This window comes from Rhincodon typus, chromosome 5 (genome assembly GCF_021869965.1).
Source record: "Rhincodon typus isolate 14 chromosome 5, sRhiTyp1.1, whole genome shotgun sequence".
NCBI lineage: Eukaryota > Metazoa > Chordata > Chondrichthyes > Orectolobiformes > Rhincodontidae > Rhincodon > Rhincodon typus.
Window position 1 is genome coordinate 37,336,934 of NC_063336.1, and position 13,661 is coordinate 37,350,594.

At 39.3% G+C, this 13,661-nt stretch overlaps 1 protein-coding gene across 1 annotated transcript in view; it reads right to left on the minus strand.

Moving 5' to 3' along the window:
* LOC125483108 overlaps positions 1 to 13,661 on the minus strand; it is a 63,057-nt gene that overhangs the window by 10,486 nt on the left and 38,910 nt on the right. Inside the window, exon 3 of the mRNA XM_048596731.1 lies at positions 8,443 to 8,643. Coding sequence (XP_048452688.1) covers positions 8,443 to 8,643 — 201 coding nt within the window. The remainder of the gene's footprint in view (positions 1 to 8,442; positions 8,644 to 13,661) is intronic.

Genomic DNA, 13,661 nt, shown 5'->3' on the forward strand with positions numbered 1-13,661 from the left:
TCAGCCTTCCTGCTCCTCTGATGCTGCTTGGCCTGCTGTGTTCATCCAGCTCTACACCTTGTTGTAATAGATAATTAAGTATTCATTACTTCTGGAATTATTTAGAGATTCTCAAATGACTGTAGATATCGGTTCCTCTAACAGTACATTTTCCCTGTCTATTAGTCCCAATATAGTCCTTTCTTTGACTGGTCTGTGGAGGAAGTTTACTGTCCCATGGCACTTTTGTGGTATTATCCATTTCACAGTCTGAATTAATTAAGTATATACTAAAATAACTCTACACATTAGTTAGACAGCTTAAATTTGAAATGATGTGCTTGAATGTACATTTTTCATACATATTGAATATTGTTATGTCTGCTTATCAAAAACTACAAATAGAACAGGGTAATGACACAAACTTGTGTTCTCCTTGCTCACAGAGAAAGAACTTTGAGCTTTATTCCCTGGTCCTGGGCTGATTTAACTGATATTTGGAAGACTAGCTGTGTGAAATGATTCTAGATCATGAGCAACAAAATTCAGCCCTGGTTTGATCTGTATCACCACTTGCATGTGTCCCCATTGGACTGCTAGGGTTGGCACTGTGTAATTGTCAAGGAATAACCCCATTCATGTGCTTATTTTGGAAAGGAGGGCATTGATGAAGTAACTGAAGATCTTGAAGGATCTATGCAGCAATGATTTGGGGCTGCAATGACTGTCTAGTTGCAACAATCCCAGTGTCCTTACAATACAAGCTGGACAATGGACACCTATTTGACATCCATCAATGTTAATTTTGCTAGGATTTCTACTAGTGTTGTACTTACTTCAATACTGCTTTGATATTGAAGCTATTATCTCTCCTGTGGCATTCAGCTCCTGTATCCATCTCTGGATCAAGGCTGTGATTTAGTCTGGAACCAGCTTCTGAACTGAGCATCAGTGAGCAAGTTATCGCTGAGTACGATCTGTTTGATGACATATTTAAAATTCCTTTTCCTGCCATTTTATTGGAGCCTTCAACCTGTTTAAAATAAATAAGTTATCACCTCAGTTAAAGCAGCAGTTGAAGGAATTTAAGAAGAATCCTTTGAGTTTCTATATGTTGATGTTAACAGAATATAAGTTTTGATTTTTAATGTCCCTCCACCCAATAATGCAGAATGTGCATGGGGAATTTAAATTCCTTGGAGGATAGAAGTGTTCGGTTCAAAGATACTAGGTTTAGTATTATTTTTGAATGGTGAATATTTCATTTGCACCTTAAAGAAAGCGTTTTACATTTATTAATTCCATGTTGTTCTTCTTCAGAACCAAGTGTGTGCAGTTACCCTACTTGATGTGATTGTATACTCATAACTCAAGTGTTTCTTTTTATCTCTTTGTATCAATACCATTTTTATTGGTTAGTTTAGAAAAACAGCTCACAAACTGAGCTGGGTAACTTTACAAATATTTCATTTTCTAATGTTGGCTCAGTTTGTCTTCCTAGTTTGCCTCTCAACTAACCCCAGTCTATTAAACTCAGAGCTGAACAAAGTGTTCCAGGACTGACAGCATAAGTAACTAAACTGAACCAAGACCTTAAAAATCAGGCCTAATTGTAAATTATGCATTTTATTACAGCAGGAGTCAACTTTAATCATGGCTGAGCTCCAAGTGTTCTTCTTACTTTGACTCTGAGCCAATATGAAGCTGAGGAACTGAATACACAGGTTATGGGAATGGGCAGTCTAGGGGCAGATGCAATTTCGTGCAGAGAAGCACTAGAAAGAATGTGGTAGAAAGAATGAGGAGAGACAATATGATTTACCTTTAAAGGGGGGGAGGGAGAACAAGGACACAGAGACCAGTGGTATATGTGTACAAATCGCTGAAGGTGGCAAAGCAGGCTAAAGGTGTGGTTTAAGAGGTATGCAGGATCCTGAGTTTTATAAAAAGAGCCATAGACTGCAAAAAGAAGGAGGTTATGATTAACATTTACAAAACACCAGCTTCTCCTGAAGTACTTTGTCCAACTCTGGGAACAGCACTACAGGAAGAATGACTGTACTGTTGGTTTAGAGAGTGTAGAAGATATTTCTTTTCTATTAAGTCATGGAGTGTGGGTGTCAGCTTCATATTGGTTCAGAGTCAAAGTAAGAAGAACACTTGGAGCTCAGCCATGGTTAAAGTTGACTCCTGCTGTAATAAAACACATAATTTACAACAGGGCCTGAGTGTAGAAGGCATTTCTTTTCTATTGAGTCATGGAGTGTGGATATCGCTAGCTGGGCCGGCATTTATTGCCGATCCCTAGTTGACAACATGAATTGTTCCAGGGATGAGGGGTTTCAGTTGCATGGATAGATCGGAGAAACTTTGGTTCATTGCTATAGTGGAAAGTGAAATTTGATAGAAACGTTCAAAGTCATGAAAGATTCAGATGGAGTAGGTAGGGAGAAACTGTTCTCATGGAGACAAGAGTTATGAATCTGAGGACATTGATTTAATGTAATTGGTAAAAGAACAGAAGATCAAAGAAGGAAAAATACATTTTTATGCAGTGAGGGCTGCGGATCTAGATTGCATTGCCCGAGAAGTTGGACGGAGACTGTGGCTTTCAGAAGGGAATCAATAAGAACTTAAAGGGACAGGCTGTGTAGTTTAGTTTTATGACGATTCATCAATTAGCATCAATGTATGAGCTAGTTCCTAAGTGACTGGTTTGCTGCCTCCTAAACATCCATCTTCTCTTAGCAGGCAATTACTGAGCAATAGGAGGACTGTGCAGTGAGTGAGGTAAATTTCTAATGCCTGAATGGGCCTGCTGAGGGTGTATGCAAAACTGGGCCTTGGATTTCATTATCAAATGTAGAGGTTAAAATCTGCGCTGTTCCCTTAGGAATTAGAGAGGGTTCGTGTCCACAAGAAAACAGTTGTGCTGAATTGCACTTGTGGCAGTAATGGAGGCAGAATGGGCAATCTTGAATTTAATTCTTTCTAAACCTAATTTTCACTGGATGGAGGGGGCTACATTTTAAATTCCTCCAATAATGATGATTTCATCTATCATTTTCCTCATTTCCAGATTTTTTTCTTCTAACTATCCATTTACAGAAGAATAATATGATGCAGCAAAACCCATTGTAAGGATTGAGTGCATTGTTTGTGAGGAACATCTGGAATAAGATGCAAATGGGGACAGATGAAATAAGAATGCCTCAGTGAGTCCTCAATCAGACATGACATTCTTCCATTCTATCTTGTCAACATTTTCATGCCTTACATGATGTTCAGACTTCTGTGAAATCTGATTTAATTAAATATATTCCAATTAAATTCATGAATTAATGGCACACACTGTATAGATGTGTGATAATACCGGCTGTGGTGAACAGTATGTGAGAGTACATGGCAACATCGCCTCGTGTTGTGGAAGAAATAAGGTGGGTAACATTATTGGATCAGGAATAAAGCATGTCAGGGAAGGATAGCAGGATGTGGAATATTTCTGGTGTCTTATCCAGAAATCAAAAGTATTGTGTTGGAATGGCTTACTTCTGCTCCTAAATCCTATGTTCTTAAAGGAATATTAAAAATATAGATATTTTAAATCACTAAGGGAATTGAAGGTAACATGGAAAAGGCAAGAAAGTGGAGTTGAATGGCAGAGCTGACTCAATGGACATCATACAGTCTTACTAAGAATAGATCTCTATTTATTGCAATGATGATGTGCTATAATGCAGAATGGATTTTCTAAATAGTAAAAGCATGACAAAAAGTGACCGAGGATAGTCACACAGGAACGAGTTAACCAACCATGACCTAACCAGGCCATGCTGATATTGATGTTGCACTTGAGACGCCTTCTATCTTTCCTCGAATAACTTTATCGGCTTATTCCCTGTATTTCCTTCTCCCTCATTAACAGGTTAAGGGCCCCCTTAAATGCGTCTATATCATTCACTTCAGTTGCTCACTGTTGTACCAAGTTCCACAATTGCACCACTCTGTACTGCTCAGTTGGTAACACTCTCTCTCTTCACAAAGTTCTCGATTCAAGTCCTATTCCAACACTTGAACACAAAGAGCAAGGTTGATATTTCAGATGCGATACTAAACCGAGGTCCCATCATAATGTAGAAGATCGCATGGTACTGCTGAGAGGAAGATTAGGGAATTTGTCCTGGCCAATGTTGATGCCTCAATCAGAATAACAGAATGGACAATCAGCAGCAATTTTTCAAGGTCGGGTTTGCAGAGCGGGCAATTCACCTGTCTCTGTGTACCTGCCCATGAGCAAAAATCCGGGCCAATGTGTTTATACATCTACAGTTTGGCATTCGTCATGAATGGGAAGCAGAGGTACAAGCAGCAGTTCTTGAAGTGTCTCACCTTCCACTGGCCTCGTATTTCAACTGGTAGAACTCATATTTGGTGGGATAGATGTGTGTCCACATTAAAGTTAAGCAAGAGTATCAACCTCTGTGGATATTTTATAGGTAATTATGAAATTACTTGAATGTGTAAATATTGAACTTATGCAAGCTTCTTGACACCTAATCTGGCCTCAGTGTAGAACAAGAAGGAAAGGCAATAAATATTGCCTTACTATGCACTGAATCTGATAAACAAAACAGAAAAACATATGCCAAGTAAATTGGGCCTGAATTCTCCAGTCAGTTAAACCAAGCGAAGCATAAAGTATTGCTGACTAGAAAACAATCACAGTAAGGATTGATATTTTTAATTGTGTCTACAGCTGCAGTAATAGATGTTGATTGCAGTATATTCAAACTATTTATGTAACATTGGTAGATGTAAACAACAGTGAATGAGAACCAGAAGCTTCAAAAAACTAATGTTTTTCCCTCATTTATCTGTTTCAGTCCTTTTCTATTTTAACTTAGCATTCAACAGTACCGCTTGTATAAGAAGTGAGTAGTTTATCTTTGTTAAAACTTTTGTTCAGGTATTGGTACAACTGTCAAAGTATATGGAAGCATTTGCTGCTGTCATTAACAAATCTCAAGTAATGTCCACTGTAGGATCCCCTGCATAATAAATTTGGAAATAACCTTCCCGCTCTTTCCAAAATTTATTAACAGAGTTGCTTGGACATAAATTATTCATTATACCCAGACTAACCTCAGTATTTGAAATCATTGAAGTTTGTTTAAAACAAATGTTGTCATTCCTGAACAGCAAAATTCAAATTTATGTAATAGTTTGGGACATATTACACTGGTCCTAATGGTGTGGATTACCAGATTAACTGGAATATCAGTTTAAGACTTATGAAAGAACATATCCTATCTAGGACAAGATTGCCTTCCTCCATTTTTCACAAGACAATCCCTGTTACAAGTAATAAATTTCCTGATGATAGACCAATGTAGTTGTTCTCATTGGTACAAGGTGAATTATAATACTTTTACAAATTGAAATAAATATATAAGTTACTGTAAATTTATATATTCAGGTGGCAATTCATTCTATTAATCGTCTACAGCATTCTATTGAGTATTGCCTTATAAGGCTATCAAGTTGGTTTATGTCGACTGCATTGAAATTACTTTAACCAAATATACATACATTCTTGTGGCACAGTGGTAATGTCCCTACCTCTGGGCAAATAAGACCAGGTTCATGTTCCACCTGCTTTCCACGTGTGTTAGAACAATTGATTAAAATGACAGTACACATTTTCCCTTGACTATTATATTAGTTTGCTCAAATATTTTCAATACATACACACAAAATAAATGTTGTGCTCAACAATAACACTTCAATAACCTGAAAGCAATGTTTATAATTCTATCATTAATAGAGAAATTGTATAAACCTCATGACTGTATTATATGCACATAATAGCTCTCAAAAAGTGGCATAATATCAATAGTTCTGCACCCATGGCTTGGTTTAACTAAACCAGAAACAAATGATATAAAACCACAAATATTGGAAACAGAGGAAATTATTTTAACACAAAAATGCTTGGATTACATTTCTTTGTTTATTTAAGATCGAATTAATGTTGTGGGATAACACTCTGGCCTCTCAATCTGAAGGTTACAAGTTCTAGCATCTTTTTGGGATGTGATGAGGTAAGGGCTAAATTTCCATCAGGGTTCTTTGACTTGAAATGGAAGATCTTGGAAAATGGCATTTATAGAAATTCATCCCTGAAATCTGGATTGCTACTAAAATGTCATTCTGTAAATATCAGCCATATTTCTGTCAGTAGATCCCCTGTCTCTAATGTTCTGGCACAAAATCAAGGTTGACAGTCCAGTGCAGTGCAATATGGGGGAGTGTGACATGGTCTGAGGTGCTCTCTTTCCAAACTGTGGTCCCACTTGTCTGCTTTGGTGGATCCAAAGAGTACCAGGGGACTACTTGGAAGAAGAACAGGAAAGATTTAACCAGAATTCTGCCCATTATTTAGCCTTTATCAACATCACAAAAACAGATGGACTTGCTACTATCACATAGCCATTTGTGGGAATTTTGTGTACGTGAACTGACCGCTGCATTTCCTACTCTATAATGGTGACCTAGGTCATTAGCCACAAATTGCTTAGAGGCAGCTGGTGGTTGTGAAAGGCACTATATGAAGACAAGTCTTTTCCTTTATTGGGGCAGCGCTTCATTTTTGGAATGCTATCTTTTAAGTGCAGCATTTGATTGACATTTTCTACGTTGTGAACTTACAGGACTTCAGGCTCTAATTGAAGAGGTCTAGGCCTTCTGACTTCAAGTGACAGTATAAAACAGGGATTGGCTGATCATCTTCAACTTATATATTTCTCATGATTTTTGGGATAAATATATAACAGGCAACAAAATTGCCCTGACACAAAACTGTTTTACGGCATCCTGCTCGCATTCACCCTCAACCAATACAATGAAAAGAGATGATTTGATCATCAAAACTGATCACTTACCTCATTTGATTTAATGGAGAGTGCAGGAGGGCATGCCAGGAGCAACAACTACAAATGGGGATGTCAACCTGTGAAGCTACAGAACAGGACTATTTGCACACCAAACAGCTAAGCAGCAAGTAATAGACAGAACTGAACAATCCTACAACCAATGGATCAGATCTAAGCTCTGTATTCCTGCCACATCCAGTTATGAGTGGTAGTGGATGATTAAATAATTCACTGGAGGAGGAGGCTCCACAAGTATCCCCATCCTCAATGATGGAAGTGCCCAACACACCAGTGCAAAAGATAGGGCTGAATCATTTGCAGCAATCTTCAGACAGAAGTGCCAAGTGGCCTCCTCCACTGGTCCCCAGCTTTATAGATATCAGTCTTCAGCCAATTCGATTCATTCTACATGATATCAAGAAACGGTTAGGTGCACTGGATGCAAGTGCTTTGGACCCTGGCAACATTCCAGCAATAGTGCTGAAGGTTTTTGGAGTAGATCTATAGCTCGGGTTGTGGGTGTTGAGGTTGGTTGGCTCGCCGAGCTGGTTTGTTGTTCCGCAGACGTTTCGTTACCGTGCTTGGTAACATCCTCAGTGCAGCCTCTGATGAAGCAGAGTAGATCTGTAGCTCGGGTTGTGGGTGTTGAGGTTGGTTGGCTCACCGAGCTGGTTTGTTGTTCCGCAGCCGTTTCGTTACCGTGCTTGGTAACATCCTCAGTGTAGCCTCCAATGAAGCCAATAGTGCTGAAGGCTTGTGCTCCAGAACTTGTCACTCCCCTAAGCAAGCTGTTCCAGTACAGTTACAATACTGGCATCTATCCAACAATGTGGAAAATTACCCAGGTATATCCTGTACATAAAAAGCAGGACAAATTCAACCTCACCAATTACTGCCCCATCAGTCTCCTCTCGATCATCAGTAAAGTGATGGAAGGTGTCATCAACAGCCAACAACTACTACCATCTGGAAGGACAAGGGCAACATGGGAACAGCACCACCTACACATTCCTCTCCAAGTCATTGACCATCCTGATGTGGAACTATATCATCATTACTTCAATGTTGCTGGGTCAAATTCCTGGAATTCCCTCCCTAATGGCATTATGGGTCTACCAAAGCTCATGGTCTGCAATAGTCAAGAGGGCAGCTCACCACCAGCTTTTCAAGGGCAACTAGGGTTGGGCAATAAATGTTGGCCTGCCAGTGGTGCCCACTTCTCACAAGTGGTTAAAAATATTGTAATTTATGAGGCCCTGTGAATAAATTGTTTGTTGTATTTCTCTATAAATCAACAGTTCCTGCATTTCAAATTTAACTGATTGCTCACCCAAAGTACAGATGAGCACATTTTTAAAAAAATTGTTTGCAAACCTATGACACCTTGGTAAATGGCTGTGGCCCACATCATGGTATCAGTTGCAGGTAACATCAGGATGAAAATGTTGCACAGTCCGTGAAAGAAAGTCTTACAATTTTGATAAAGACAGTTACTCTTTAAATTAGGTTTGTACAACTTTAACTGCTATACCTTGGAGTTCTTTCTGGCTTGTGATGATTCATCAGGTTTATGAGTTATATTCGTTAGGCAACAGTGACATTCGATCATGGCTGGCTGAGCTGCTAATTTAGGGACTTTGCCTGTCTGAGATGCACAGGAATCTGATTTGTCTGTCTTTATTGGCAGCAATTCATCTGGTTTGAATCTGTCACTCTTCTTCCATCTTCTGACCTGTCCAAAAAACAGCAACAATTTAATGTCCATTTGCAAGGCCGCCCAATTCAGTCTATCTTTACTTCAGTCTAAAGAGGAAACAACGATAAAATTGCATCAGACTCAGAAAAGACAGGAAGAGAACACACAACTCCCAGTTGCACTATGCAAACTTGTCATTGCAAATCAAAGTTAATTGGTAATTCTGGACACGCTACCTTATATACAACATAAAGTTTTCCTTTCACTGTGAGCACAAGTCAAAATTTTTGGAAAAGATGCAGAATTGTAACCCATGGATAATCGAATGCATACAAGTAGCATTAAGAAGCAATGAACACATGCAAGTCACGTGCATTTGACTACTATAGGAAGGTTGTTATTAAACTGGAAAAGATTTACAAGGATGTTACCAAGACTGGAGGGGTTGAGTTATAGGGACAGGCTGGATAGGCCAGGACTTTTATCCCTGGAGCGTAGGAGTCTAAGGGGGTGACCTCATAGAGGTTTATAAAATCATGAGGAGCATGGATAAGGTGAATAGCCAAGGTCTTTTCCCCACAGGAGGGGAGTCCAAAACTAGGAGGGCATGGGTTTGAGGTGAGGGAAATGATTTAAAAGGGACCTGAGTGGCAATTATTTCTCACAGAGGGTGGTATGTAACAAGCTGCCAGAGGAAGTGGTAGAAGGGGTGTACAATTACAAAATTTAAGAGACATTTGAACAGGTACATGAATAGGAAAAGTTTAGAGGGTTGTAGACAAAATGCAGGCAAATGAGACCAGTTCAGTTTGGGAAACCTGGTCGGCAAGGACGAGTTGGTCCAATGGGTCTGTTTCCACGCTGTAAGACTAAGACTCTATGACCACTTAATCCTCATTGTATATTTTAAATTACACTAATTCACACTCTCTTGTATTGTAAGCACAAGTATATTATCCAAGTTATTATCAGGAACAGTGATTTATCAGCATAGAATTTGGCCTTGAGACCTTGAAAAACATAGAACATAGAACATAGAACATAGAACACTACTGCACAGGAATAGGCCCTTCAGCCCACCATGTCTGCGCTGACCATGCTGCAATTCTAAACTAATCCCATCTGCCTGCACATGGTTCATGTCCCTCTATTCCCTTCCTGATCATATGTCTGACTAAACGCCTCTTAAACTTTGCTATCATATTTGCTTCTACCACCTTCCCTGGCAGTGTGTTTCAGATACCTACTACCTTCTGTGTACAAAACACTTGCCTCACAAATCTCCATTAAGCTTACCTCCTCTCACTTTAAACCTATGCCCCCTGGTATTTGACATTTTCACCCTGGGGAACAGACTCCGACTATCCACCCTATTGCTGCTTCTCATAATGTTATGTAATTCTATCAGATCACTCCCCAGTCTCTGACGGTCGAGCAAAAACAATCCAATTTTGTCCAACCTCTCCTTTTAACAACTATACTCTAATCCAGGCAACATCTCAGTAAATCTCTTCCACACCGTCTCCAAATTCTTCCTATTGTGTGCTAACCAGAACTGTGCACAGTACTCCAAATGTGACCTGACTAAAGTCTTACACAGTTGCAACATTACTTGCCAACTTTCATATACGGTGTGAGAATGTTTCGGGTTAGATGCCACAGACACACATCTGGTATCCAGGAGCATTGTGGAGAAGGGATCTGAGAATCTTGAAGTTGGCAGAACAACCAAGAGTCAGCGGCAAAAAGAGATTATAGGGAGAGCTACAAAAAAGCTCCAAGAGCTGGTATTTCACCAGCGATCTTTTAAAAGGACAGAGAGGACCCAGATGCAAAAATTTCACCCCATTTCAAGTTGATACAATTTTTCCCTGTAGTGAAAAGGCAGTAGGACATGAATCAGTCAAATATGAAGTGCAAATGAGCAGGACCACTGAAAATAAATGTTGAATTAAAACAGACTTCAGTTTTGTTATTTCAAGGAATTTAATCAGTGGTATGAGAGTCACAAATTTATGGAGGAGATGTAAACACACTTGAGGGGCAGTTAAGGTCTGTTTATGTGTCATGGTCTAAAGTTATTTAAATTTCCAGTGCTTTATAATTGAAAATGTAGACTGTAGCAGTTAATTAGAGTAAATTCACTGCTGAAGTGCATTGTTGACAGAGTAGACAGGACAGAAAAATATTGACAGCGTCTGTTCCCACAGCCTCAATGGATTTCATTATTGATATTTTCAAAGAGTTGTTATTACAGCTGAGCCAATTATGATTGTGCTGCTGAGTTTCAAAAGGTTTGAAACTGCCATGCTCAGGAGGGGAGTGGAATTCAAATTTTGATTGACATCTTTAAGGGGCTAACAGGTGATTAGCTGTCTTTCTCATCATTCCTGAATGAAGGCTTGTTTACTTTTAAAGTAGATTGATAAGCTGAGGTAATTTAATTTATTTCTATGTTAAGTATTTATATGTGAGATTCCACCCAATTATCAGAATTTTCTTTTATGTCTCCACATGGTCCCAGAGGTCTACCCTTAATGCACGTTGGGTGAGTGGTTATGGAGTTAACGTGTATATGAGTTGTTTCAGAGGTGACATCTGTATATGAGGTGGTATAGAGGTAATATGTATATACGAGACTGCACGAGTGTGATGGGGTTGTAAAGTGGCACAGAGCAGTGGGTTTGTGAGAGTTAGAGCAAGAGGAATAAACTTATAAAACTGCACTGAAGTCTCAGAGAGCCAAGGCAGGCCGATTTGGCACTTTCCTGTTTCCAGAATCATCTCCAAACCTCCATCAGAGATGGCAGGGACATTTTGAAAATTACCTATTCTCCCAAGAGTGAAAATTGTGTCTGATGGGACCCTTGATAAACAGCAGACCTGTGGACTTGTGAAATTTTCCAACTCAAGATACCTGACCTGCAGCAAAAATCCCACTCCAAGGGTCTGCAAGCAACCTGGCTGGGAGCACCAGAGAATTTCTGGGGATGGAAACTCCAGGAATTAGCAGGTTCAAGATGGATTTCTGTTGATCGGAATCCTGGGATTTTTAAACTGTTATTATGAGCCAAGGCATGAGTGAGTATTTGCTATGATTAACATGAGCAGCAGCCAGTCAACAGGAAAAAAGATATTAATCTTCCAGTGAGAATGAAATCATGTGAGTGGGTGAGCTGGGGTAACTAATGTGTTTACTCAGGAAAGTAAATAAAATTGAATTTCGTTTTCTTTCGGAAAAACAAAGATATACAGATGTTATTGATCAGACATAGTTATCAACTGCCTTTGAGGTAACATTTGTCATGCTAATGACTGGTTTAATAATCAATTTCTCATCAGGGATTAACTTCAGGGGATAGTTTATTTAAAACAGTAAAATGTATTATAAGTTATGAAGCAGACATTAAAGCAGCCCAACTCCTTTTTCTGTAAGTAGTGTGCAAGCCCACAGCAGATTAACTGGCAGGCAGAGTCACTACAGCACCATTGTTGCCATTTATTTTAGAGATGGCTGTCTCATGAGTGATTTGCAGCTCCTTCTTGTGTGCAGTATGCATCTTCACCTGCTTTTGCAGATGTGTCATTTTCTCTAGCACTGCTTTGAGTTAAAATTATTTTTCTGTACTGTTCCTGCCGAGCCTAATTTGTTTTATATGCATGTTGCTCCAGATCTTCCAGTAACCTGGCAATCAAAGCATTGGATTGATAATACAGAGCTTGTAGTTCATCCCTTCTTTCTTTTTCAGCTCTTTGTTCATCTTTATGAGCAGAATAGGTATCCCCTAAAGACTTCATGATGTCAAAGGTGGTATTCTCACATTTGGATTTCTCCTCAGCTAGTTATCAGCTTTTTCCTCTTAAACGTTCATTTATTTTCTTCACAGCAGGGAGCTGAGATTTTAGTTCAGAAGAAAGTGAAATACTTCACTCTTCTTTCTTATCCAGTTCCACAATTGATTCTTGACCAATCTGCTGCAATCTCTCTTATGTCTCCAATGTATGCCTAATGTGACTAGCATTAGGTCATGGCATGCTGGTAGACCTGCAATTACTGGTCCAGCAGTATCTACAATGTACAACATCTGCAACATGCAGGTAAAATGTACTTGCACCCCAGAACTACTAGTTCTGCACATGGAATTGGTATTGTTTGCGGAAAAGCTTACTTTTGTATGTTTCACCTTGGTCCCATGTCTGACAATGCACTTACCTTTGCCAATAACCTTTTCTGCCCTATACCTTAAACTTGTTGAAAGTTTGGCATTATCTTGGTGCATGCAGAAGGCCACAAATTTCACATGTCATGCTATGTTTTGGTGTTCTATCAATTGTCTCAACTATCAGGTTTGTACCCAGGACCTGTAGTCATCATTCACTTGTAAGGATTGCTTTGTGCTTACATCCATCCTTCTGTAGCTCTTCGATGCCATAAGTCTTCAGTATGTTCAACAAATTCATCCGGAAAGTTTAAGGGTGTATGTAATCCCCAACTCAATAATTCTGTTTGCCAGCTCCCCATTTAAGAAAAAGAGTCCTTTTCTCTGTATCTGCTCACAGTGGTCTATTTCTCTTCCATTTCTATCGTGTAGGGCTCTGTCAAAATGAAATGAATTCTAGTCAACGTATATGAAAGCTTAATCTAATTCTGAACTAGTCCGAATTTTGTGATCTTTCAGTTCCTTGGCTTTTAATCCTGACAATGCTAAGCATTCCCAATTACTAAACAAATCATGATCATTTTCTATTTTGCATTGGATACACCCAAATCTCAAGACCATGGCTCTAAATACTGTTCAAATAACTTAAACTTTTTTAGGAGGTTCTCAGTATCCGAATTTAAACTGGAAAATTTTACTAACATTCAAATAGCACGTCTCTGAGCTTCCCATGCTTGCTATCGATCCAGCACACATCCTGATCAGAGATAGTAGGAACTGCCGATGCTGGAGAATCTGAGATAACACGGTGTAGAGCTGGATGAACACAGCAGGCCAAGCAGCATCAGAGGAGCAGGAAAGCTGACGTTTCGGGTCGAGTCCCTTCTTCAGAAA